The following is a 27,309-nucleotide window of genomic DNA, read 5'->3' as shown; positions in this document are numbered from 1 at the left end:
CCTTTCTTACAATTTCTTTGTTAAGTGTTGAGCTTAAAATTATCTTGCTTAATTAAGACACACTAGGGGCTCTAAAAATGTAAATGAATGACAATTCAACACATTAAAATGATCATGGGAAACACTGGATGGATTGATGCAAATTGTGGTACAGACTTAAGACAGGTTTACCTGAGATTTGTCCCTGACGGCTATCTGATGCAACCTCGGATCATTCATAAAAAAGAGACAATTAAAAAGAACATAACTTCAAATCCTCAGCAGCAGTGAGATATGTGCTGCCACCTGTGGCCAAAAGCTGTATTACATTAAACCTCCACTGGCTCCCCATCCCCCAGAGAATCCAGTACAAGATCCTCCTCATGACCTACAAAGCCTCCATAACCTGGCCCCCTCCTACCTGACTGACCTCCTCCACAGACACACTCCCACCCGCAGCCTCCGCTCTGCTGCTGCTGTATTATTATTATTAAATCTAAATGGTGAATGGTAAAACGCATAATGTATTTACTGTTTAACAAGTGTTAGATATTATTTGTGGGACTACGCATTGTCGATAAACTAACGTAAGTAGATTCTAATAGACAATACATTGTTAAAACCATGTGAGGTTAACATTGAACATTAAGAATCAAAGATCATTATTCACAACCCAACTCCACTTACTAGCTTTTCCCAGAGCTTTCGACCACATCTCACCATCTTCCTCAGTGGATAGAATTTCCCAAGTATTAACATGCAAAATATGTAACTTTAGTCACCTTGAAAGCGATGAGTCACCACATTTAGTTGTTAACAGTTGACTATGGCATTAATCTCACTTTGTGTTCATTACAGAAATCTCCTGAAGCTCATGAGAAGTTCTGCATTCTGAGGAACTCCACAACGACAGGGAGGTAGCTCAAGATAAAACCAGCATCAGATTCTGGATCCGCTCTATGCAAATGAAGATGCAACTTGTTCTCCTTCCACCTCTGCAGCTTCAGCATAGCTGAACGAGGACAAAGCTTCTGAGACGACGTGCAGCGTGGAACCAAACTCATCCGGCGACAGCTCAAAGGACTAAAGTTTAGTGGTACAGATGATTGTGCATCAGTGAGAAGAGTTGCATAATATAAAGGATTGTTGCACTGAATCCATTTGTCACACATCGCTGTTCTTTTCCCGTGTGCTGGCTGTTTCAGTCTTTAAATACCACGTCAGACTTTGTGCGTGCATAAAGCAGCTGTGTGAGCGGAGGGTGAAATGTGTGCACCCGCCATGTTACAGAGCAACGCAACGCAACGCTCGACACTGAAGAGATGAACACGACACAATAAAGTTGTTTGCTTTTTTTCTTTATTTGTTTTGTAGCCTCTTTTTTTTTATAGTTAAGATGTTTTCCCTTTTTTCTTGCTATTCCTGCTTTTAGCACTACATACTTAGGGTGACATGTTAAGATTGTTTTTAAAACAAACGTCTATTCAAAGCCTTCATCTTGCAAGCAAAGTATGAATACAGCTAATAAAAATAAAGGTATATATTTGTCCTCCTTACTTTACACATAAAATAAAAACACTTTTTTGGACCCCCTCAAAAATGGGGGTATTAAAATATTTGACATTTGTATCACAAATCAATGTAATGAGACTGAAAATAAAAACTGTACAAAAATGAGAAACAATTCATTTTTAAAAATTCTTGTGATCAAATGGTGCAAGGAGTACATAATTTTACTTTGTTATGTTACTGACCATAAAACTAATTAAAAGGAGATGCAAGTTCACTTCTTCTGCTGGATGAAATTCAGATTTACTTGATGTCGGACGTGGGGGACCAGAGGGAAGTTCGGATTCGGATGCACCACGGACCCTGATGAAAGGAAAGAGAATAAAACATTTTTAAAAAGGAGAACTTGTGTTTATATACTTCGATCAGCAGCAATAAAAGAAACGTGCATCATGTCTGACCTTGGGCCACAAAGGGTTTGCCAGGCTGGAAGCCTCCGTTACCCTGCTGGATGAAGTTCTGGGGCATCCGGTAGGGCCAGGATGGAGACATGGCGTACTGCGGTGTTTTATTGTGTTCCCATAACCGAGAGCCTGGACTCACGCCGACAAACTGGGCTGGGTGGCCTGAATCTGTAGAGACAAGATCAAAACAAACTTAATAACTCACAAAAAAAAGACACAAAAAAAAAAAATAGTGTCCACCCCCCCCCCGCACATCCTTTTACCGCAGTTAACCCTTTACTGTGTGAACAAAGAGCACCACACGTTCCTAAAATGTCTGTTTACGGACTTAAAGCACAAGTGCCTTCTGACGTTAGCTTAAGGCAGTACTGGCACTGCTAATGAAGACACAAGAGTTAACAAGCTGAAAACCCACCATGTGTTATAGAAGAAGAGAAACTCAGATCAGCTTCCTCATGGCTTCCTACAGTGGATGCATTTCAGCCACGTAATTCAGTCGTCCGTTTTAGTTTTAAATCAACATATATCTACACCAGCGCTACCTTCTATTGGTCTCAGGCTTAATCTTAGTCTTACACCTGCGAACGAGAGTAACGTTGACAAAACAACTACAAGCTCCATTTCTGAGCTGTTCTGAAGCGTCGCATCACACCTTCCTCAGAAGACGGAGTTCACTCAGTTCGTAAATGTTCAAATTTCCACTTTTAAACTTGAAAATTGATTGACCTTGAAAGCAGCAGCTGTCAAATACAGTTCTATGTCTTCTGGATGACTGCAGGAGATGGTGTGTAATACTTTAGTTTTGTGATGTCTTAATGTCTTCATAGGGGGGCGTGGCCAGAGTGAACGTGAGCAGAAGGCAACACCACAGATATCTATATCTTTTTTAATTACTACTGGATTATCTCTGGAAAATAAGGAAACTATCTACAGTTGTTATTGACATTACAGACTGAGAACTAAATATTTGTACAAATAATTGATCGATTAAATTAAATCTCTTTAAAAGATACAGAAACAGGAAGACACAAAGACAGGATCACACACAGACGGTGCCCTCAAGCTTCACCCAGTGAATACCTGACTTGACAACAGTGCCATTGCCCATGAGTGCCCCAGGTTGTGCCAAATGGTTGTGCCAGTGTCCTTCCCGTCCAGGCCCGATGCCCAGCTGTCTCCCCGCTGGCTGGGCGAAGATAATGCTGGGGTCGTTCAGGTTCATGGGGTTGGGGTTGCCCCCTGAGCCTGTGGGACTCCCGTTCCCCGACCCCGAACGCAGTGCGAATTTGAGGGCGGGCGGGGAGGGGGCGTTGGGAGAAGACGTAGTGAGGACTGGTCCGTGTATGGGCCAGGAGGTGGAAGGGAGGTGGACTGGGTGATGAGGCTGCCCCTGGGACTGGTGAGAGGGAAGAAGCCCCAGTGCGGTGAGCGCTCCTGGGTGGTACTGGCCTGGAAGGGCGGGAGGGAAGCCGAAGAGAGACAGGGGGACCTGGGGGTGAACAGGCTGCTTCGGGGGACCAGCAGCACTGCTCTTAATGTGGGAGGGCTGAGGGGAACTGGAGGAACGCTGAGGGACAGCTGTGGGCTGCGGGGAGTAGGGCGGAGTCTGCCGACTATCGGACTATTGGGAAGAAGAAAGAAAGAAAGAAAGAAAGAAAGAAAGAAAAGAAAAGAAGAAAAGAAAGAAAGAAAGAAAGAAGAATTAGAAATAAACATTTTATGTATTCAAATGTTAATTAATTTAACTTGGAAAACATAATTCAATTCCTAAAACGCGTTTCATGAACATTTTGCATCAAACATCAACAAAGGTTTAAAAGGCCAGTTCACCCAAATTAGTTTAACATTTTAATAGGGACCGTTAGAGCCGTCACAAGGTCAGATCTTCACCACGTCCAGAGAAGCTTTCCGATAACAATAATATCGTGATATCTATAGAACATTTGAAATAATAATGCTATCATTTAAATTCAGTTTTAATTTAATTTATTCGCCGTTTTGTCTCTTTTTTGGCAAATGAATTACAGGTGACCCATATATAGAAAGGCTCGGTCCTTGCAGCAGCGGTCTGGGGTTCGAATCCAACTTTTGGCCCTTTGCTGCACCTGTATTTGGATGAACTGAGCCGCCCAGTGTGATGTGTAACTGCATGTATTGTACTCACACATTCAGAGGGCTGTCTGGTCCTCCCAGGACAGTCTGCAGCTGTCTGGGGGATGGGGATGGACTGGGAGCTCACCATACTTCGTACCATGTGAGGAGCTGGGGAAGAACAGGAAGCACATTAGCGGTTATATTTCCCCCCTTATGGTTTAACATGAACTCAAAGACAGGAAACCTTAGTTTACAAAGCCCCCAGAGTTTGTGGATACCTGGTGCTCCAGCAGTCCTCTGTTTGAGGTGGCGGTACTCAGGACAGTCTCTCCGTACGTGACCCATGTCGCCACACTGGAAACAGCGCCGGTCCTTCGGCTCTCGCTCCTCGTCTTTTATATCCTCGTCTTTGTCGTTTTCCTTCTTCTTCATCCTGGCAAGAGAAAAAAAAGCACAAGAATAAGGGATGAGTAAATCTGAAGTATTATAAGTGAATAGAAATACACACGAGAGAAGTAACAATGGTACAGGCGCTCCTAGATATCAAGTAGAAAAAGGTGGAAACAGTTACATATTCATGGCTTCAGCAAGCCTCAGGATATTACCCTTGCCATAAAGTTTTAACACCTGAAAGTGTAGCACCTGTTGAACAGCTAAAGCTTCCTGTGTTGGCCTCACTAAAGCTGATACTCAGCTGGAGCAGCAGAACAAAGTCATTCTGTTGCTGCTCTACTCGTTTCTGAAGTCTTTTCTTCTCAATCGCACTTTTGTCTCTCGGAATCGAGTCAATCACAAAAACAAAACAACAAACAGAAATGAGTGAATACCATTATTATTAAGATAATAAAATATTTATGTAAAAAGCCCTAGAGTTTTGTAATTAAGGTAGATCATTTGATAAATAAAATAAAACATAAAAGAAGGTATGTTTCTCTTTCCTATCTTTCTCAAGGTATTGCTGATATTTAACAGCCAATTGCATCTATTGTTGTGTTGCTGTTTGTTGAGTAATGATGATTCGGTTTTTTTTAAATCACTAAAGTTCATTTTAGCTGATGTCACTGTGGAAAACGGAATCAAGATAGTGCATGTTCTATATATTATATATTATATTATATGTATGAAAGCTTGGCTATAATTATCACCATCACTGTGTTCCCTTCACATTTACTGTATGATGGAAATTACAAATGTATTTGTTGGAACGTTTACTAACAACTCTTAGACCTAATCGATTAATTACAAAACTACAAAAGCGCAGTAGACTTTAAATAGATAAGTAAAGTAGTTACGTCTTAAGTAAGGTAACGATGAACCTGCTCTTACGTCAGGAGGCTTCTTACGAAACATTACTTATATTTCTGTAATATGTTTGACGTATAACAGCAGTCGTGTGGACAGTGAGGCTTTAAAGATGTTCATATACATTTTAAATATACATGTTTACAGTAGAAGTTATATAAATTCATAACATATTTATTACTTCTCAGTAGTTTCCTTTATTTTTTCGCGGAATTCTACCGGCACGAGAGAAATATTTCCATGAACGAACAGGGGACAACCTGCGTCTCTTTGGACAGTCCTTCATGTAATGGCCGATCTTCCCGCAGATCCTGCAGCACCTGTCATTGGGCGCCAACTCGCCGTCCGTCAACACCTTGGAGTCAAAGAAGTAGTCCTGCAGCAGAACAGAAACAACAGTTTGCTCAGGACAGCGAGCAGACAGCGTGCACATTCTTATGTCCTCACCAGTGACTTACCACTTCAGTGCCAGGGATGGGGTAGAACGGAGTCCCAAACAACTTCCTCCCATTTATAAAGGCCTTCATGATGAAGTTCGTCACTAGAGGAAGAAAAGAAGGAACATTTTCACAGGTTTAGAGGCGGGTGAGATCACACATTCAGTACTTAAGTGCACAGAATCAAACGCCACGATAAGAAGGGCTTCAAGTGAGTCGAGAGGATGAAGAACAGAAACCAGAGAAGTCCAGCTATGCATTGCATTAAGAAAATAAATCCCTCAGTTAGCGGTCATTTAATGAAATGCTAAAGAGTAAATCACCAGTTTGGTAAAACAACATGACATGAACATCTGCTTCTTCACTCAAATATCAAACAGTCATAAAGTGGTAGAAAGGCTGAACTGCCCGAGAGCAGAGGTCTGTAGCAAAGGAAGAAAACACATTTGAATATGAACATATAAACAATCCCAAAACCTTTTATGTTTTTATGTTCTGGTACTTGATAGCAGAAATATCTGAATCATCACTTACTTTTGCGGGAAACTCCAGCACCAAGATTATGATTCAAATCGAAGGGATCTGAGGAGAAGAAGAGAAGAGTGAGTAGAGAAGGAGATCCCGGCTGCAACGCTGAGAAGCAGGTAGTAGACACGCAGATCGGTGTTAGCACCTTCGATAGCGATGCATTTACTGGTCCACTGTTTCTCAAAGGTGGTGAGGCGTTTCCTTTGGCGGATGCTGATGACGTGCTCTTTGAAGTCAAATTCTTCAGTGTAAAACCGCAGGAGTCCCAACCACAGCTCTCCCACAGACTCCGTGTTCGGCTGCAGAAGCCGACGCTGTGCAGAGGGAAGAAACACGCTTAGTGTCTGTTCATATTTAATGCTGAAATATCAGAAGATATGCGACAGAAGACTTGGACTACATTCAGATAATGTAATACTGCCCCAAAGGACATCCTTGTTAAGTCCTTTCCAACTCACCAGATCCTCAAGGTCATCACAAAAAAACGCATTCCAGCCATCTACCATCCGCTGGGGGACAGTGTTCCCATCAAAGATCTAAAAAGTCGTCATACAGACATATTTTATTGAAAGCTCTTTATGTGTCAGGTCATTTCTCCTGAGTTTGAAGCGTATGGTCATTAAAGAGTGACTGGTACCTCCTGCAGAACGGGTATGACGGGCGGCTGCCTCTGCTGCAGGAAGTAAAGCACCATCAAGATGTAAGCGTAAGATGAGAGGCTTCCTCTGGACGCATCCCCAATATCACAGCGCTGCGATCACAGAGGGACGTTAGTTACACAGCAAGAGAAAACACAGAAACGCTCCAGTAAAGTACATGTTAACTTTACTAGTTTTGTTATTGACTGCTGGCAAAGTGTCCATGCAAGTCATTTATAATTGACATTCATGGGGGCCGGCTGTTACAAAGGGTTGTACTGGCTAAACAATTGTGTTTTAATGCCGCACTGTTACAGTTACACAGTTACTCAGTTACTCAGTTAATCAGTTAATCAGTTACTCTGTAAATCAGTTACTCAGTTAATCAGTTAATCAGTTAATCAGTTACTCTGTAAATCAGTTCAGTGTCAACTTTCACAGACCTTTGCAAAGACCTTCATCGTGTATCCCAGGAATTGCACGCGTGGATCCAGGGCCGCATACGTAGCTAGCATCCTGGTGTTGTGTTGAGCCTACAGGGATGACCCGCCCAAATTAATTCATACGGCACTTTCAATAAATAAAAAGTAAGTCTAAGCATTTTAAATGACAGCGGAGGAAGGCTCCGGTTCACTTACCAGGGTGTTATAAAGGCTAATATCTCCCTCCAAACCGCTCTGTCTGTGTTCAAACTTCACAATAGGCACTTTAGCTGTTGTGATAGGCAAGATGTTCCTTAAACCTGTGACGTTTGGAAAATGGGAGATCGCAACCAGTCAGATTCAGTCGTTGACACAAAGAAATAGTGATAAAGAGATAATAATACATTTGTTAAGTTACCTGTATGCTTCTTTAGCACTTTTGCGAGGCCTTCAATGATCTCTTTGCAGTTCAGCCTCTGTTCAGACAAATCCAAATGTAAATTTAACTGCAAGACTATAGGGGTCACATAATCACTGAGGAAGCGTGAGTTGCAACAAGAGTAAGTGTGTGTGTGTGTACCTCTGCGGTCTCATGGCCCTCCAGAGTCATGCAGATGTCAAGGTCGCTGTCGCGGAAGCCGAAGCCGTTCTTAGAGGAGCCAAACAAGCAGAGCTGAGCTTTATCTGTGGATCCAGACGCAGGCAGAGATGCTCATTTCCATCCAGATGTAAAACACACATTCTGTATCATTTTTCATAATGGCTGTTTCTCTTTAACAGAATTACTGTTCTCAGATTCTGATCCATTCCTTCTGACCGACTCTACTTCACTAAACTCTTGTGGTGTTAAGCTGAACTGCTGGGAGGCTTTCAACATGAAACAAGAGGAGCATTAGGTCTGCATTAACATTAAACAGCACTGGTCAATATTAAAATATGTGTCTGGAACCCTTTATACTAAAGGGCAGCAGGCTTGGTCACATATGTGCCCGACACAGCGTCTGATGCGCATGTACGTAACTGGGTAGTAAGTTAGGAAACACACAATTGAGCCGTTGCCGTGTTGAAAATGACGCGGCCTATAGAGGATTATTTAAAAAAAAAAGCCAAATGAGGAGCGAGGAGGAGGCTCGTGGGGAGGAAGAGTTACCAACTCATGATGCAGGTAGCAACTGAGCCAGTGAAGAAAATGTATAACTTTCAAAACTAGGGTATGCAATTTAGGACTAATGCTCGTTTGGTTTTCCAACAGGAAAAGTTGTATTTGGCACCTGGTGATTTTTCCAGCACCACCTCGGCCGAGGTTTCAAGCGAGCCGAGTGACACTAGATGCTGACGTTGAAACACTGCAGACCACTGATTGGGCAGAGAGAGTCGTCACTAGGGCACCACGTAACATCCTGTACAAACCCGTTTTTATTAAATAGCAAACTACTGTCAATAGCGATCGCATTTCTTTTAATTCACTCAACTCAACACTCAGCTCTCGGCAGCCAGCTAAACTAAACCGTACACCATGTCTTTGACAAAAGTGCCAACATCCCTCTGTTTGGTTGCAGCTGAAAGGATTCAAAGCCTCCTTTTGTCACCGTGGCGAACAGCTGATCACGCAGGATTACACTGAGAGGGAAATATTCACAGTAGAAAACAAAATAGAGAAAAGCACCTGGGGAACCACAAGTGAGTTGAGCAGAGCCACACTATGTGGTGGAAACATGGCAAAATTAACTCTTCATCAGCATGAAAGGTCACGGATCAATACCATGCAGCACCAAAATCAGGGTGCGACCTAATCATGTGCTGGTGCAGCCTACTGAGATAGGGAAAGTTAGTCTGGAGCCCTGTACTTGTTGCTCACCATTGTACTCCTTCCTTATAAACCTCTCCAGGCTGCAGAGGATCTGCTCCCTCTTCTGCTGCTCAGCATGTGTAGGTGACAGTTCATCTACAGAGAGCAGAACAGACATTACATCACACAGAGCTGCGATAATTAATCCATATAGTCGATCGTAACAAAATAATCTGCAACTATTTATGGACTCATTGTTAAAGTTGTTTATAAAGCAAAAATGCCAAACATTTAATCCAGATTCAGAGATGTGGAAATGTTCAATGTGTGTGATACCTTAGTGCAGTGGTCTTCACTATTTTTTACGTGAGAGCCACATTGATAGGACAAAGTCAATAGGAGAGCCACTTTTACCACAAAGTATAAAAAGCACGTCTGTTTATTAATCTGTCATCGCACCCCGAACATACAATATGCAATGCAGCCAACAATACAAGCAGGATTATCTTAATACTGGGATGATGTTGTCAAACTCTGCAAACAATATTTCTGCTGAATCTCTTTCACAATTTTTGAGTCTGAGAAGGTTTCTTTTTGCCAGAGCCAAAATCCATGCGATCTCAAAAGATGCCTCAGTTAATCGTTCAGCTGTATTAGTTGTCCTGTGTTAGAGCCTTTGTTGTCCAGAAAGAGAAGAAAGCTGCTCTATTTTTAGTTTTTTTTTATTAATTTCTCTTCCAGGTGCGTAAGTATTGTTGAATTTTGGATGCTGTCGTTTGGAAACGCGGCTCCAAATGACTTCTCTTGAAACCAGAGCAGGTTTGTTTGCACTTTAAGCACGAAGGGTTCGACTCGTGGAGGACAAATAAAAATTCCTCTGTCCACTTGTCTTGAATGTTCCTATGCTCGTCTTGTATGGCTCGTACCTTTCTTTTTTAAAGTGAGCAGCTGTTATCTGTCCACAAACCACATCTCCAGCATCTTCCTCTTGATTGGCGGTGGTTTGATGCTCCAAAGACAAATCTTAATTTTCCTTGTAAGTGAAAGAAAAGTCGGAAATACGTACAGAAGCACAATCTGCAGAGCCCGTCGAGGATATCTCTGAAGCGGTCGTTCATCGGAGGAAGAGTCTTCAGCTCAATCTTCTTAAAGTCTTCAGGACACTCGTCCTTCAGGTGACCGTCTCGCTTGCAGATGCTGCACACAACAGTCGGGGGCTGGAAGACAAAAGTTCAAAAACCATCAATGAAACGACCGATTGCACAAGACTCTCCCAACATATAGTGAAGTGCTAGATAAAGGACATACATTCCAAAGATTCTGTAAACATCCGGCACTAGTTACAGAACATCATTGTGACAAAACATTTGTGTTTGGCGTTAGATTATGCTCTTTGTCATCATGTCAGAAACTGATATCTCTCTCTAAATATTAACATCTCAGTGACATAAACCCGTCACTGCTGGCATGTGAGATGATGCTTCCTCTGCAGCTATAACAGCTTGAAATGTTTTTTTCAAACGCTTTAGGAGCTACAGTAAACAGTATCACATTGCCAAAGTAAAAACACAATTAATATTTGATTCAAATATCTTAAATATAAAATGTATTTTTATCCTTATTGTATGCGTCGGACTAAAAATATACGTATATACAAAAGGGTGAATGGTGTTCATCATAATTACCTTCCCACCAGTGAAAATCATCTTATCAAACACATAGTGAAGATCCTCTGGTGAGACAGGCCAGTCTTTATCTGAAACACTGCTTTCCTCCTCCTCCTCCTCTTCCTCCTCCTCTCCTCTTCCTCCTCGTCACTGTCCAGCAGGCCGTTGGGGGAGAGGGAAGGTTTGTTCCCCTCACTGAGAACCATGTCCATGAGGCTGCCATCTAAAGTCTTCTCATCCCTCTTTCTGGACGGATCCGATTCATCTTCATCATCTCTGTCACGCTCCTCGTCCTCCTTAAACCCCTTGGTGCCCCCTGCGAGGGCTCAGACCTTTTTCAACTTTCCCGTCTCCATCTTCTTCCTTCTTCTCAACCTCTTCCAATTTCGCACCATGCTTGTCTCCCTTCTTGCCTCTCTGGCGCCCCCCAGTGCCCCTTCTCTGAGGGCAAGCGAAGTATTTGTAAGCCGTACGGAAGCGCTCCTGGATGTACTCGAACACCATTTGGCTGTTCAAGCTTCGTGCCACATTCCTCTTCAAGGCAAAAGGATCTTAAAAACGAAAGGAATAAAAAACACACAGAGTGAATATCTGATTTTTCTTCAGACCTGTGACATTAGTTTTCTAACAGTGTGACCTCTCACCTTCAATAGCGAGCCTGCGGCGAGGCCAGTTTTTCATTTCCCTAGAGAGGAGCTCCTTTAAGCGGATGCTGATGATGTGCTCTTCAAGAGCAAACTCCAGTGTGTAGAAACGTAGCAGCTCCAACCACAACTGGCCCAGCGACACACCTTTACCCAGGTCCAAGGCTAGACGGGTCTTTAAAAACAAAAAAGGGGGGGGGGGAGACGGTAACAGAGTTAGTTTAAAACAGGAGGACATAGCAACAATATCAACACTGCATTCCATAACATATGCCTTCAGATCTGAAGCAAAGTCAGTTGTCCTCTTACGATATGATCGTGTGCTGTAGCGAGACTCACCAAGCCTTCTGAGTAATGAGTATCATCGATCTTTTTCTGCTCTGGTTTGGACCGGCCTTCTCCTCTGCTGTCGTTTCTGTTGTCCGTGGAGCTCGGAAGTCTGCGCTCCCACCGGACAAACAAGTCCAATGAGATTCCAGTTAAATGATACTCGTCCACACGTTTCACTTCAAATCCTTCAATCTGTAGGAGTCACACATTACAGAGAGGAAAACCAGCATCAAGCAAGGATGTGACTCTTTTCAAAGCCAGTTAAACTCTGCAGCTCCGTGGGAGACAGGTCTTTACGCTCCATCGTCATGTTGTTGATGATAGCTTGAGGACTTGCTACACTCCGGTCATGTCACAGCTTGTGTCGCTGCCTGTATATAACAATGACCTGTAATGTATCTGCATTTAACTTAACAACATTATTTCCTAGCCAATATGTACAATGGCCAAAATATGAAAATAATGTTGTTCAATTGTTCAGGCGGTTTTAACCTGGCAGCCGAGTTATCTACAGAGGTGTAACTGTTAACATGTGTAACCGTTTGAATAATGGTCGTGTTTATCACAGAAAAGCATCGACAGTGAGGCGCCTTCTGCAGCCTTCTGCAGCCTTCTGCAGCCTTGGGGGTCAGGCACCAACAATGATCCGGAACGCCCCCGGTTTGCATCTTGATGCGACCCGTCTGGCTTCACATGTCATTCCCCATCTCCTCCTTTCCTGTCATCTCTCTACTCTCAGAGCTACCGAATAAAAGCCATACAATACCCACAAAAATTGGACACTTTTCTAGTTAACACTAAGACCTGAAAAACCCGACACGTCACCTACCCAGCGGCCCAGGTAGACGGGGAGGATGGGCTCTTTCCTCTGCTGCAGGAAGAAGATGACCATGAGGGCGAAGGAGTACGAGGGGACGCCACCTTCAGACTGGCAGTCAACGTGACACAACTGCGGAGATAAACACACGGGAGAAAAGCTTTCACTCAGTCTGCATTTTGGGCTGAAACCAAATTTTCTATTTTTGGCATTTGGACATATACTGTAGGTAATAAAGCTGGTTCGTGCAGAGATAGAGATGCTTCATTTAAAAAGAGACATAGAAAGAAAACACTCAGGCATTTGTGAGGTCTGCTTCAAAACCCAATGCATTATTTTTAGACTGTGGCGCTGGTACACTGTGTGCATCAGTTAATACAAATCATTTGTAAAAACTAACAGGGTTTATAAGAAGGTCAGCCCACCAGTAAAAGCTCCAACCTGCTGGCACCCGTTTATGTACTAAAACAGGGATCAGTATATGCTGCCGTGCACAGGAATGTAAATAGAAATAAAAAACAACCCAATGAAACGTTTCTTCATTCAGCTGAAGAGTACGTGTCAGTCGCAGCCTTACCCTTGCCCAGTAGCGGAAGGCCAGCACCAGAGGGATCAACCTGGGTTCCAGTTTCGACAGGGCGGCCAGGTGATTGGTGGTGAGACAAGCAACGTCATTACCTGCACTCACTTTGCACAACAGGCCGCTGCGCAGGGACAGAAGAGAGTGAAGCAGACAATGAAAAGTTGGATCAAACACTTACATTGACGTTGAACAGAAGCTCAGTGAAACTGGAGCAGAAGGCTCGTTGAGGGATACCAGGGGAATGATTTGAATTGAAGAGCACAACAATGCAACACCGAAGGCTCTACAGCATTGTAAGATTATGTAGAAGTGTTTTGGCTGTAAAAGACTAAAGTTTGTAAATTAGTGTTGAGGTCATGCAAGTGGGAGTTGGGATCTATTGTAAAAATGTGCAGTTACATAACTACACTGAAACGAGATCATCCAACACAGCTGACTCTGTGCTGCCTGAGAGGATAGAATATTTTAAAAAAAGGTACCAGGTTACAGTCATAAGATTTCCTTCATCTAATAATCTATGTGAACTCCTTTTCTAGACATGAATGATGAATAATTTAAACAAGAGACCTGACAAAGATATACATATAGATATAAAAACACTCACTTGATAACATCCCGACAGAACACAGCGGGAACTTTGGCGTGAAAATCTGACTCAACCTCAGAAAACTCAGCTGGAGAGGAGAGACAGAAATAAAAGAGAGTAAAAGAGATTAATCGCAAGACTTTTACATCAAAGCTGAACGACACAAACTAGCATTAAACACCAAAACCAGTAGGATGAGCTCCTTCAGGGGAAGCATTTTATCCAAATTCAAGTCCAAAGCAGAAAAGGTATTTCCTAACAAAAACAAAGTGCCTCTTAAAAATGTTCTGCTAAGTCCAACTTGCAAATGCTATCAGACATTTTAGAAATAATTTAGCAATCACTGAGTAAAACTTACGGCTTTTCTTAAGGATCTCCAGCACTTGAATCAAGACTTCAGGTTGCGTCATCTGAACAGATAAAAGCAATGAGAGAAAGTGAGACAATCAGCTGTAGTACTAAATGTCCCTGCTGATATTATAATGTTCTCTTTTATTAGAGGCTACTTCACTATTCACAGCAGAAGCAGACTTACTGAGGAGGGGTGGGTGACATCGATGTTAATATCACTCGTCTTGAAGGCAAATCGGGTCAGACATGAACCATATAGACGGAGAGCACAAGCTGCAAAAAACAAAAGAAAATATATTGTTTTTAAGTGTATTCGGGACAATTCACATAGTTATTTAAATCGCTGAAGGGATCTTATCAATTTGTTTTATCTCGGTTTTTTTGTCCAATTGTTAAAAATGTTTTGACATGTATCGTCATTTAATCATACTGTCATGTCCGTTTGTGCATTTTATAACTATATTAACAAAAAATAAAAGATATTGCAAAATATACAGTACAGTTCACACTCATCAAAAAGAGTCTGGACAATATTGGCGTTTCAGAGATGTAGCTAAACTATTAGCAACGTTTTCTCTCCAAACGCTCTGAAACGCTTTGTCGATATAGTAGCACGCCTTGAATCAAAGTCATCTCACAATTCTTTACAGGCCCCCAAGTTTGCAAAGAAAACAGGCATTGGGATCATCACATTCACGATCGCAATTACTCATCAAATGAATGACTTGTACTGGACACTGTATGAAGCGAGACAGATACAGAGGGATACAGAGAGGAGAGCTGTATTCTCAAATTCTGATTTTTTTGCCTTTTCCAGAAAACAACATGCCCTGGGGTACCACTTGAATTACTAATTTTTTCCCCAATAAAGTCACAAATAAACCGCCTCCCAAAGCTTTAAAATGTAAATGTTTCTCAAGGCGTTCCCTCTTTTGACACCAGTCAGGAAATATAGACCAGGGTGAATGACATCACAGCAAACAACCTGAGAGGTGCTTCTTTATGATCTCTTCCATCCTGATGACCACGGCCTTCCGAACCTCAAAGTCCTCCTCTGAGATCCCGTGCTGCGTGGCCGTTTCTAGGACCGTCGCGTCCACGGCCCTCAGCTGGGCAGCAGAGGCGGGCGGCAGGGCACGCAGCTCATTCTCCTCCTGTTTCTCCTGATACACCAAAACCAGAAAATGTCAAATACTTTATGCCCATTCAGTGAAGCATTAATAAAGCACAAGTCTTAAAACACAAACTTAAAAGTTCCCATACCATTATGTTCTTCTTGTGTCTCTTCTCCTTGATGTGTTTGTGTGCTCCTTGAATGTTCTCGATGTGCACCGAACAGAGCTTGCATAAGTATTGATAGTTTGGGTACTCGGGGGACTGCTGTGAAAACAGGGAGAGGCAAAAGTAATCAGTTTATGCAAGTGCTCTCACCGTTCTCCAGTTGCAAATTTTTGGATTTGTCATTTTGACATCGTCATTATCACAATCATTAATCCCACCTGCTCCTGAAAGGTTGAGATAAAACGGGAAACACAGGCTGGTGATCAACAGATGAGACAAAAGGGAAATGGAAAGAAGGGAAGGGCTGGGTTTCCATTATTATCCTTTAATAACCTATAAATTCTCAAGTGCATCAGCCTTTCATTTGGTCTCAACACTAAGAACCTAGGCTCTGTAAATAGTGACATTCAACACCTACAGAATGGACCTGGTCAGAATTTTAAAACAACCAAGAACATAAGTAGATTTCAGCTCGTGTGTGGAAATATTTCCACCAAAACATGTCAGATCTCATTTTGTTTTTGCAGCCAGTTTTAAAGATGTTTTTCTGCTGGAATAAAAAAAGTTGTCCGATTTGTTTTTTCCACACGTTGACGTACCTTCATAAGAATTCTTAAAATTACCTCTTGTCCTTCCCCCACATTGAAAAATCCCAGAAACAATGAATTTACAATATATACAATTAATACATCTATCTATCTATCGCAGATGTATACTGGCTGGAAGCATAATACAGTCACTGGGATGAGCTGAGGAATGAGTTTCTTGTATATGAGGCTTGACTGGACTGTTTACTTACTTTCAACAGTCGATGGATGTAGTCTCTGTAGAGACGCTCCTCTGCCTGGCGGAGGCCCAGCTGTTGCTCTGTCAGGAGCCCTTCCTCCACAGTGGGCCTCACCTCTTGATGCATCAACGCAGCAACTTTCACCCCTGCAAACATAGACAGTTTACTAGAGATATATTTGGTGAAGAAGACATCATCATCTCAGGAAAAACTTTGTGAAAACTCACCATGGGACTTTTCCTTTGCTGGAGTTACAATTGAGCTCTTGACCTGCTCTGTGAAGCCTTTCTGAGGTGTACCAGGCACTACAGGAGAACAGGTTTCTCTGTTTGCTGAGGGGCTGCTGTCTGCAGAAATAGACACCCTGGAGTCAGTAGCCTGTGCCACAAGCTTCAGTTGTGAGCTTGCTGCTTTTCCTTTCCCCCTCTCCCCAGAACTCGGTCTTCCAGTCAGTCTCGTCAGCCTGGATGGCCGTCCTGTCCTCTTGTCCTGGGGAATGTCTGTGAAAGTCTTGCCTGGCACGCGGCTTCCCTGAAAGCCTATATTATATTCATCCTTAGTAGCAGTGAGGTTTTCTTTGCTGCGGGTTGCAGACTTGGTACCCTCTCTCTGAGCAGGAGCCTCTTTATTTGACTTTTCACTGGACACAGCTTTGGGTCCTCTGGGTTGAGACTGTTTGACTGATTTTACTGGACTCTTGGACTCATCCATCCCTCCTTTCCTGCTGCTCCTGTCACTGGTGGAGTCAACACCACGCTGAGGATGACTAGGAAGGCAGCTCACCTAAAGTCTTAGTAAGAAAAAGAGAAGAAATCATAACTATAAGTCTTACTAGCAAGACTACGCTACATTGTGATAAACTGTTGTGTCTTGTTTTACCAATTCAGGTTAAGCAAACTAACCAAATACACAAATAGATGTATTATGCATGTAACTTACTAGAGCTTATATACATTAGCCTGTTATAACTACACAAATGTTCAGAAATTAATATACAATGGAACAAACAGTCAAATCGAAAATAAGAGTAAAGGTCTTACAATACAAACGTAATGGTCAACTTATATGTCAAAATTCTGATTGGTGTTGTGTTACCAATTGTACATAAACTATTGCTGCAGCTTCTGAATTATAATTAAAATGGAAAAGAATTGCTTGGATATTTTGCTTTGAGAATATGATCATGTAAAAATAATATACAAAGTAAAATAATAAGCAGTGAATTACACATAACATTATTTTGACTTACATGGTGTGGTTAAAATTAAATTAAATTAAAAGATGACATGTGTTGGTGTCGTTTTTCATTTGTAGGGTAATTAATTCATATTGTTGTGGACAAACATGGAAAAGTCTCACATCCAACACTTTACCAATTGTACGTGTCAAAAAGTTTTCCAAATCAGTAATAACAAAGAAAAGTCGGTATCCGTGGTCAGTCTATACATTTAAAAATAAAAAATAAAATAATAAATGTAATCTTTATCTATGTTATGTTGTATCTTATAGACATGGAACCATTACTTTCACTTCATGTGTACATATTTTACGTTCACCATTAAAAGATATTCACACATTTCCTGGGGTTTACGTCACTGTATATGATTAAAAAGAGGGGCTTCTAGATATGTAAAACGAAAGTGAGCCCTGAACACAAACATCTCGTTGCAGAGCCAAAGCAGACCGAGCAGTGGTGTTGTGTCGAAGTCTTCCTCTTGTAACTGTGTGTATTCCGTCCCGCCAACCTACATGGTCGGTGTTGGGGAATAATCTGGAGTAATGTTGCGTTATGTTTAGGCGGCGCAGACTAAGGGCTAACGTTCAGGTAGTTCAGAGGAAACGAAACTGATGGGAAAACAGACTTCGACACAACACTGGGACTGAACGTTAGCTTCACTTGCAAAACAGGAACAAGAAGCGGGGGTCATCACCGACACAGATATTATCAACTAAAATAAATGTTCACCATTAAAACCAGACATTTTTATAGGCAGGATTCACGGTGACTTTCTGGGACTCTTTAGCCGTCTTCGTTAAACTAGCGTTAAACTACCGTTAGCTGCTGTGCCCCCGGTCGTCCGCTGAGCTAGCTAACTGGAGATAAATAATACTGGCACCACAGATGCCACACATCAGCAAGTCATTAAAAACAGAAACAACGACTTCGACAAGAACAACACAGAAGAGCACGTATTCACTTACTTTCGGCCTCTTAAATTGATTACGGATTATTGTTTTGCTGTCTCCATGGCTTTATTCTACATAATGTTTTTCAAATCCCACGGCCCAGCTGAAAATAGCAACCATTGACGCCATGTTAATGCATTACCCCGCTGCATTGTGGGAGTGCCCGTGATGATGAAGAGGGGCGTGAAGCATGCTGGGTTCAAATACCACTCGGAAACTATTATAAAGAAGTATTTTATTTTATTTTATTTTATTTTATTTTATTTTATTTTATTTTATTTTATTTTATTTTATTTTATTTATTTATTTATTTTATTTTATTTTATTTTATTTTATTTTATTTTATTTTATTTTATTTTATTTATTTTATTTATTTTATTTATTTTATTTATTTTATTGTATTTATTTTATTTTATTTTATTTTATTTTATTTGTTTTATTTTATTTTATTTTATTTTATTTTATTTTATTTATTTTATTTTATTTTATTATTTGTATGCATAATTACCTACTACAAATATCTCAAGTAAACTTGAATGATTAGAAATCTAAAATACTTATTTTTTAAGAGTTGAAACAAGTACATTGCCTCTTCTCTTTCACTCTATTATGTATTGGTCAAAGGAAGCATCTGTCTGTACATAAAGATAAACACAGCTAGTTGTTGAAAAGGTCCCCCTTGTTCACATACTGTGAACACAGTCTTTTTCAAAAAAGAAGTTGGATACTGGGTAGTGCAATATGCAAAAAGAGGTTGTCTTGTCATACAGTTTGAAGGCCATTCACTCAAAGCAAAGTTGCAGATCACAGGAAACAGCTGAAATATTTCTTACTCTCAAGTCTGTGTCCTCTGGTTAGGAATGTGACAGCCTAAACTCCCACACAAATGAGAACCAGTTTGTGAAAACTTCTCTTGCAGCGGAACAAGACTGTAATTAATATGCAGAGAGTTTAGGTTTTGTTCTGTATTTTTGGCTTGTGTTCATTTGTTTTCATCCAGAAGAAAAGTAGGCCATGGTGTGCATGCCTTCATTTGCCTAATGAGCTGCGAGTGAGAGGCGGAAATGTTTTTGTTCCAGTTCCAGCTCTTCTCTATTTACCACGCCTTCAAAATAAAAACTTGAGACTCCTCATCTGCAAAAGAGCACATATTAAATCCAGAAAAAATAACTGTCCAACACTGGTTGTTTCTTTCTTTGAGCTGCCAAATTCTATTTTATTAAAAAAATTAGGCTGACATTTAAAGTTTAATGGCAGTCATTGACCAACATGAAAAAGCCTGCAGGATAAATCTGGCTTGTGTATAGATATACTGTTTTACTGATCTTTATCCCTGACAAATAAACAACAACAATGTATTTTATTTATTTATTACAAAACAAAAAGAATGAGGTTGATCAAAAGTTTGAATAATAAATATACTCATGGTAGGTCATTATTATTAAATATTTAAGTTAAGAAATTTGACTTTGAAAGACAAGATTCTGACATACTAGTTCATAATTTTGAACATTATCAACATTATACGATGATAAGTCAAAATGTTAAAATACTGAGTCAAAATTATAATGTTTATTTACTTTCTCATAATTTTGATAAACATAAATATGTGGGAACACTTAAATAATTGTGTTTAACCGATTAGATTATTTACACCATGAGAAATGACAAAAAATACCCATTAATCTAAATTATTAATTAAATATCTAAATATCAGATATTTTGTGTGCATTTCAAAAACAAAATGAGAAAAAAAATCAATTTGTAGCACAAAGGCCTATAAACTTGAGCTAGTCGAAATTTTAATTCTGTATTACTATGTCATGATTGTCAAGTTAATATGTAAAAATGTACTCAAGTATCTCTTTTAATGTTTTCATCTTCAAATGTAAACTTTTGACTGAGTGGCTCGACTTGAATTACATTACAGACCAGTGGCGGGCCATGCATTTCACACCTAGGCCTTCAGTGATGTCCGACACAGTCCTACCTGAATTATTCCGCCTCTTAACACCATCATTATGACGTCATGGCTCTAGAAACTATACATTTAGACAGAAACGCAGTATAACCGGGCGTTGCATCACCATAACAACAGAGTTATATTAATATTTACGAAACATTTAGTTGTAAATAGCAGGCATTCCCAGCAGTACAATGTGCAGTGCCTCTCGGAGGCTGTCAGCCGGGGGTTACCGCTTGTAGTCAGTGGTGGGCCGTCAGGGCCAGCAAGGCCTTCTCTGCTGGCCTAAACATAATCAAAATATACATTTAATTTTTATTTATTTTTTCCACAAATATGTATTAAATTATTCCCCATAGTCTATTCTCTTCATTTCATAGCTTTCCTCTGGGTTGCGCTGCTTCCAGCCTCAGATCGAGATTTGGAGGTCTGGCCTTTATGTTAGAGCTTTTATCCAATCATATTTCAGCCATGATGTGTTGCCAGGGTCCAAGAAATCTGCCCTTAGGCCTTCAGAATCAACAGTGCGGGCACCTGTCGCTTAAAGTGAACGGAGACAAAACTGTGGCGTTAACCAATCAGATTTCAAGTTGGGGACACCGGGGCCAGCTAGCAGGCGTACGATAACATCAGCACGTGCATGTCTTTTGATTGGATACGCACTATTGAGAGGCAGAGCTATGCAGAGCTAGCAAACTTCGAACGAGCTAATTTGTGTAGATTTCTACAAGCTGTTTTTTTTCAACCCACAATGGCTGAAGGAGGAGAAGAGATCAATTTGGTCGCAGATATAATTACAACGCCATTTTCAAGACGAACTTTTCAAGAAAAGATAGACATCGTGAGAAGAGAACGGCCAACCCCGACGCTAGCGAGCCTATCACAGCTGGGAAAAGGGTTTGTCCGCCACTTTCAAATAACTAACTACGAGCGGTACCCCCGGCTCACAGCCTCCGAGAGGCACTGCACATTGTACTGCTGGGAATGCCTGCTATTTACAACTAAACGTTTCGGAAATATTAATATAACTCTGTTGTTAGGGTGATGCAACGCCTGGTTATACTGCGTTTCTGTCTAAATGTATAGTTTCTAGAGCCATGGCGTCATAATGATGGTATTAAGAGGTGGAATAATTCAGGTAGGACTGTGTAGGACATCACTGAAGGCCTAGGTGTGAAATGCACGGCCCGCCACTGCTTGTAGTTAGTGATTTGAAAATGCCGGACAAACCCTTTTCCCAACTGTGATAGGCTCGCTAGCGTCGGGGTTGGCCGTTCTCTTCTCACGATGTCTATCTTTTCTTGAAAAGTTTGTCTTGAAAATGGCGTTGTAATTATATCTGTGACCAAATCGATCTCTTCTCCTTCAGCCATTGTGGGTTGAAAAAAAACAGTTTGTAGAAATCTACACAAATTAGCTCGTTCGAAGTTTGCTAGCTCTGCATAGCTCTGCCTCTCAATAGTGCATATCCAATCAAAAGACGTGCACAGGCTGACTTTATCGTACGCCTGCTAGCTGGCCCCAGTGTCCCCAACTCGAAATCTGATTGGTTAACGCCACAGTTTTGTCTCCGTTCACTTTAAGCGACAGGCGCCCGCACTGTTGATTCTGAAGGCCTAAGGGCAGATTTCTTGGACCCTGGCAACACATCATGGCTGAAATATGATTGCATAAAAGCTCTAACATAAAGGCCAGACCTCCAAATCTCTATCTGAGGCGGGAAGCAGCACAACCCAGAGGAAAGCTATGAAATGAAGAGAATAGACTATGGGGAATAATTGAATACATATTTGTGGAAAAATATCCTTGCTGGCCCTGACAACCCACCACTGTTTGAGACTTATTCTGACGTAATGTATAACAACAACAACAATAACTTTTGACACTGCACTGGCTGCAACACAAATTCGTCAACAAGGCTTTTATTTTGTAAATGATGGCCGGACCAGGAAGTGTTGTTTTTCCTGTCTGTAACTCACTGTAACTTGACAGCCGGAGTCGGGACTCGGGATCCGCTGCAGCTGGAGTTTGAAGAAGTTTCCTGCTGTTGCGTTGGCAGTTTGACTAAAGATGCTTCCCGGAGCGCTCACCGTGCTGCTGACTCTATTCAGCTTCACTGAGAGCAAACAGAAAGACGTTTATACTTTTAAAGTAGTGAACAGCAGGGGGAAGTTAGTGTCCCTGGAAAAGTACCGTGGTTCGGTAAGTCTGGGCTGAACAGATAAATATTACAGTATATAACGTTACTGCGTAGAGTCTTTTCTGCAACCGGTCTCTCTGCATGTCAACCAGTTGCATGAATGAATGTTGCATGGGAATGTTTTTGTTTTCTTATTTCTCCCACTAAGCATTTTGATGGTAGATGTAACTAACACAGTACTGCAGCGGATCAGTTTGACTAGCCTGCTCGGGATGTCCCATCATATAGCCCCGCTAGCCTACGTGGCAAGAGGCCTGCAGAGCCCCTGCAGCTGCAGGAGCTTCATAGAGCTTTCATTCACTTCAGGTACGGATCAGTAGACCGGATTATCTTTAATAATCTCCCTACAAGGGATTGATTCATTACACTACCTGTAACTACTGCAGATTTTATTTTCCATCTCGTTTGATTCATTAAATGAAATTGATTTTACAGGGTTTTCATTGCAGCTAGGTTTCTACTTATTATTGTTCAACACAGTTCATAACAAAAGACACCACGTGACGTGACAGCAATGTAGACAGAATACAAAAGTATTGAAATGAGTTCATTTGTGGGCAGCATAGTATTTGCATCACTGAACATTTGTTTTAAAGTATAATTTCTTTTAAAATAATTTTATTAAAATAAAAAGTGAAATGAATAAAAGATATACCAGACTATGTGTATTTTTATATGTTCAGTTGTTCTCTAAACGGAGCTTCATGCTCCCTGTTCCCCTCAGGGGGGTTGTGTAGAATGTATCGTAATAATAGTAGACTTTGAAGATTTTTCACAAATTACAGAGATTTGTACAAAAATGAAATAGAAGTAACATAATTGGAACAATGTAATAATAACATTAATAACAAAGTGATATATATCACATAAGTACAATTTAGAGTACAAAAGAGATGAATGAATACAAAATAACCAAATAAAATAGGTGGGGGAATCTTTTTAAATAATATAACACAATAAGATTACTAACACCTACAAGTTACAAACCGCTCCATGCACACACCTAAGAAACAAACAGGTGACAGGGAAAGAAAAAAACAAACAAACAAGCAAGCAAACACACACAAGCAGCAGATACATACAGGGAATGATCAGAAGGCATACGGTACAAAACATTCCCTTAAACACATAAAAAAATATATATAAAGTATGTATCCTCCCTAATGTCCCACGTAAAGGTCCCAGATGCTTACACATTTCCACAATTAACACACACTGTATTTTTAACATTTTAGATATATATAGTGTGTAATCTTGTGGTTGTTCAGGATTTGGTTTGTATATTTGATCTACTGTATAATGCACATAACTTTATGAGGTTTTGCAGATACATCACACTTGGACATGTTTCATGTTGACACTAGATGTCAGCACTAGATGATGGGATCGTCACACTGTCAGTCTGTAGTCTAAATTGAAGAATGCATGTGCTTGCTTTTCCTGTAATGAGCTACTCCGCCTGTCTCCTGATAGACTGTGAGCTGAAGCATGAAGCTGCAACATCTAACATGCATTAACCTGCACTAACATACTGTCTGTATGCCGTACATCTGTACAGGTCCAACCATGACCACTACACGGTTAAGCCTCTGTGACGGATACATTATTATATCTGACATTATTGATTGTTAATGTTAATGCATCAGTGCATAATTAGCATTTCAACATTGTAACTGCTGGTGGTGGGGCTAGTTAAAACTACTTTATACTGTAAATGCAGTTTAGCAGTTTAGTCGAGTGGTTCCCAACCATAGAGCCACAAGAAAAATGTAACGTGTTGCGAAATCATTATTGGTGCAGGGAGAAGAAAAAAAGTGCAGATAAACATTTGTATTTATATGTTGGACTGTTGACTGAATTGTTGCTTTGTTTGAGAAAATAAATAGAGGATCATGTTTACCTCTTTCAAAAGTTATTTAAATGAAACCATGTGAGAAGTTTATTGAGGAAGTCACCCGGGGAAACTCACCGACACATAGAACATGACAAGGGGCCCCAGCTAGATATCACTTTCTCATAAGAGGTTACATACCAATAAGGTTGGGAACCGTTGGTTTACTATTGCTTTTTATTAATTAATGTAATTTAATGTAATTTATGTAAAACCTTAACTGTAAAGTAATCAGTAACTGCAGCTGTCAGGTAAATGTAGTCGAGTAAAAAGTAGAATATTTCCCTCTGACATGTAGTGAAGTAGGAAATACTCCAATAAAGTAAGTACAGTACTTGAGTACATGTACTGTGCTTAACTTCTCACGGTGCTTGAGTGATGTACAGGTGTGTCAATGCACTGTTAAATCACCTAAAGGTGAAATCAACTACACCCTGAGGTGAAACAGCCATGAAACATTCAACCAGAGAGGTTAAGTGAGGTTAAACCTTTCTGCTCATGCATGTTAAGTTACTCGCAAAACATAAAACAATCAGGTGGAAATAAAAAATAGTATCTCTTAAAGTATCTGAAACAAATCATCATTGTAAAGCATTCTCTTTTGAAGCTCCATCTATTGTGTAATCAGGGTTTACACAGGTCAAGTCTTGTATTCAATTGTCTGAAACTGAGGCATAAAAAGCTCTAACTTTGTCTTTAATACGAGTACATAGGTCTTACGATTAGTGCTGTCGTGTTAACTGCAAATAATCAAGAAGGTCGTTGAATGTTTTGGTTTTATTTTGCTCTGCTGGAGAACTGCATCACTAAACCTTGAAGCATGCATAAACCCCGGTACAAAACTAACAGATGATGTGCACAGCGCATCTCTCGTTCAGGTATGTGAACAGCTGTTCACAGTTTCCCCGTCGCTGCTGATTGTAGTTTTGTGACTGTCAGGACTGTTACTGCTGTGTCTTCAGAGTGTTACTGTGGCTTTAGGTGTCCCTGGTGGTGAATGTAGCCAGTGAATGTGGCTTCACTGAGGAGCACTACAAAGACCTGCAGCAGCTCCAACGGGACTTTGGGCCGTATCACTTCAACGTGCTGGCATTCCCCTGCAACCAGTTTGGGCAGCAGGAGCCCGGCAGCGACAAGGACATTGACAGCTTTGTGCGCAGAGTCTACGAAGTCTCCTTCCCCCTGTTCAGTAAAATCGCTGTCGTCGGAACCGGAGCCAACAATGTCTACAAGCATCTTGTTGGTGAGTGAGATGTGATGGTGTGAGCTTGTTCTTGCATCACATGAAGATGTTTTCTTTATAATTAACACTGTGAAACCTGGAGGATCACATCATTATTGGGAAATGTTAGATATTCAGAAATGACACATGACATGAATAACAGATCGTTTAATGTACATTCAGTATATTTGATACGTATATACATAAGTATTACAGTGGTAACCACAGGGGAAGATTTTATTTGTGCAGAACACTGTGTGAACACTTGTCCTTCACTAACCAAATACCCCAATATATAAAAATCAACACATTTCCATATGAATCAAGAACTAATAATCGGTTGAACAACCTGTAAAATTAGTAGCAGCGAGAGGATTCAGAAGAAGAGGAGTGTTGAAAGTACGACGAGAGTAAGAATGAAGAACAATAGGGAGGAAAGAAGAGAAGAAAAACAGACCGATACTAGAAAAGAAAAAAATGGAAGGGAAAGGAAAGAAGAAAAACTAAGCAATGAAATAAAGGAATAACTGTATTATTATTAAGAGGCCAAGAAATGATGTAGGAAGGTAAGCATGAAGACTCACTGTTCACCCTGTTGGACACGAGAGGATTACTTCTCAAGGCATTGTGGGATAGCGGGGGATGTGGGAATGAGCAATCATGTGAAAAAGGATGAGTCAAAGTCTTATAGTTTGTTTGCAAATAAGGGTAAAATAGCCTGGAAACTCTGACAAGATTTAAAAAAGAAAAGTCCCTTAAACAAAAATAATGAATGGTAATAAATAAGTAAGAAGGGTATAAAGAAAGTGTTTCTAGGTTGGAGCCCAAATGGACAACACTAATGTACACAGGTGTTTGAAAGAATGTTTTTGAATTGTGGAGGCTTTCACTTATTTTTCTCCTTTCATTCATTGCAGAGTCTTCTGGAGTCGAGCCGGACTGGAATTTCTGGAAGTATCTCATTGATGTAAATGGAAAAGTGATGGATGCATGGGGACCAAAAGTTTCTGTCAAAGAAGTCCGACCCAAAATAGCTGAAATGGTGCGGCAGATAATCCTAAAGAAGAAGGAAGAGCTTTAACCATCTGTTAAAAGTCCTTTTAGTGTTAAGGTTAGATTTACATTAACTGGTACATGAACCACAGAGATATGTTACCTGTACAATCAGACTTTGTTTGAATAAACCATTAAATCAAGTCACACAACGAAAGCAGATTTGACTTGCTTTCTGAAAGCACTGATGAAACGCCACTATGTTTTTAAATGTTTATAACAGGTGTTTGACATTTGAAGTTGCAGCCTCAAGCCAAAGATCTCTTCTCCTATCTGTTAGACATGTGGGTTATGCGTTTGGTTTTTTATTCATTCTGATTTGTGGAATAAACTTTTACTGTGATGAGTGATACCTTGCGCTTGAGTGTTACTTAATAGACATTTTCAGAACACAAATATTTTGTGTACTTTTCCTTATGAAAAACAGAACATTTTAAATGTCTAACCTGTTACTGCCGCTGAAGCAGAACAGGAAGAAGAACCCAAATGCAAAGTCAAAGGCAGGAGGCAGTGAAAATATTTTTACTTTAATGGAAAAGTTTAATCGTCACATGTACACAGCACACACTGAAAGTTTGACTCTGT

General features: G+C 40.7%; 2 protein-coding genes across 2 annotated transcripts; one reads left to right on the top strand and one right to left on the bottom strand.

The window, feature by feature from the left end:
- Positions 1-1,321: 1,321 nt before the first annotated feature.
- tut4 (terminal uridylyl transferase 4) lies at positions 1,322-18,549 on the bottom strand. The gene is given in 32 exon segments (XM_029429454.1): positions 1,322-1,851; positions 1,950-2,120; positions 3,033-3,573; positions 4,117-4,214; positions 4,325-4,479; positions 5,609-5,724; positions 5,807-5,889; positions 6,320-6,367; positions 6,459-6,627; positions 6,772-6,849; positions 6,951-7,064; positions 7,395-7,484; positions 7,590-7,693; positions 7,792-7,849; positions 7,954-8,057; positions 9,232-9,318; positions 10,229-10,379; positions 10,848-10,963; positions 10,966-11,137; positions 11,139-11,380; positions 11,474-11,648; positions 11,813-11,995; positions 12,633-12,752; positions 13,198-13,324; positions 13,808-13,877; positions 14,148-14,199; positions 14,325-14,413; positions 15,126-15,303; positions 15,404-15,520; positions 16,221-16,354; positions 16,436-16,998; positions 18,411-18,549. Coding segments are annotated over 31 exon segments (4,515 nt in total). The 5' UTR covers positions 16,920-16,998; positions 18,411-18,549; the 3' UTR covers positions 1,322-1,762.
- A 3,798-nt stretch (positions 18,550-22,347) lies between these two features.
- On the top strand, positions 22,348-27,074 carry gpx7 (glutathione peroxidase 7). Its single transcript, XM_029429455.1, has 3 exons — positions 22,348-22,560; positions 25,431-25,692; positions 26,589-27,074. Exons 1-3 carry the CDS (start codon positions 22,429-22,431, stop codon positions 26,750-26,752), a joined length of 558 nt encoding a protein of 185 aa, XP_029285315.1. The 5' UTR covers positions 22,348-22,428; the 3' UTR covers positions 26,753-27,074.
- Positions 27,075-27,309: the final 235 nt, after the last annotated feature.

This window comes from Cottoperca gobio, chromosome 4 (assembly GCF_900634415.1).
Source record: "Cottoperca gobio chromosome 4, fCotGob3.1, whole genome shotgun sequence".
In the NCBI taxonomy this organism is placed as follows: domain Eukaryota; kingdom Metazoa; phylum Chordata; class Actinopteri; order Perciformes; family Bovichtidae; genus Cottoperca; species Cottoperca gobio.
The sequence above is the reverse complement of the archived record's forward strand: the minus strand, read 5'-3'. Positions and strand labels throughout refer to the sequence as shown.

Coding starts and splice junctions, on each gene's coding strand:
- gpx7 (XM_029429455.1), top strand. CDS start 22,429: ATGCTTCCCGGAGCGCTCACCGTGCTGCTGACTCTATTCAGCTTCACT. Junction 22,561..25,430: donor TGGAAAAGTACCGTGGTTCG/GTAAGTCTGGGC, acceptor CTGTGGCTTTAG/GTGTCCCTGGTGGTGAATGT. Junction 25,693..26,588: donor TGTCTACAAGCATCTTGTTG/GTGAGTGAGATG, acceptor CATTCATTGCAG/AGTCTTCTGGAGTCGAGCCG.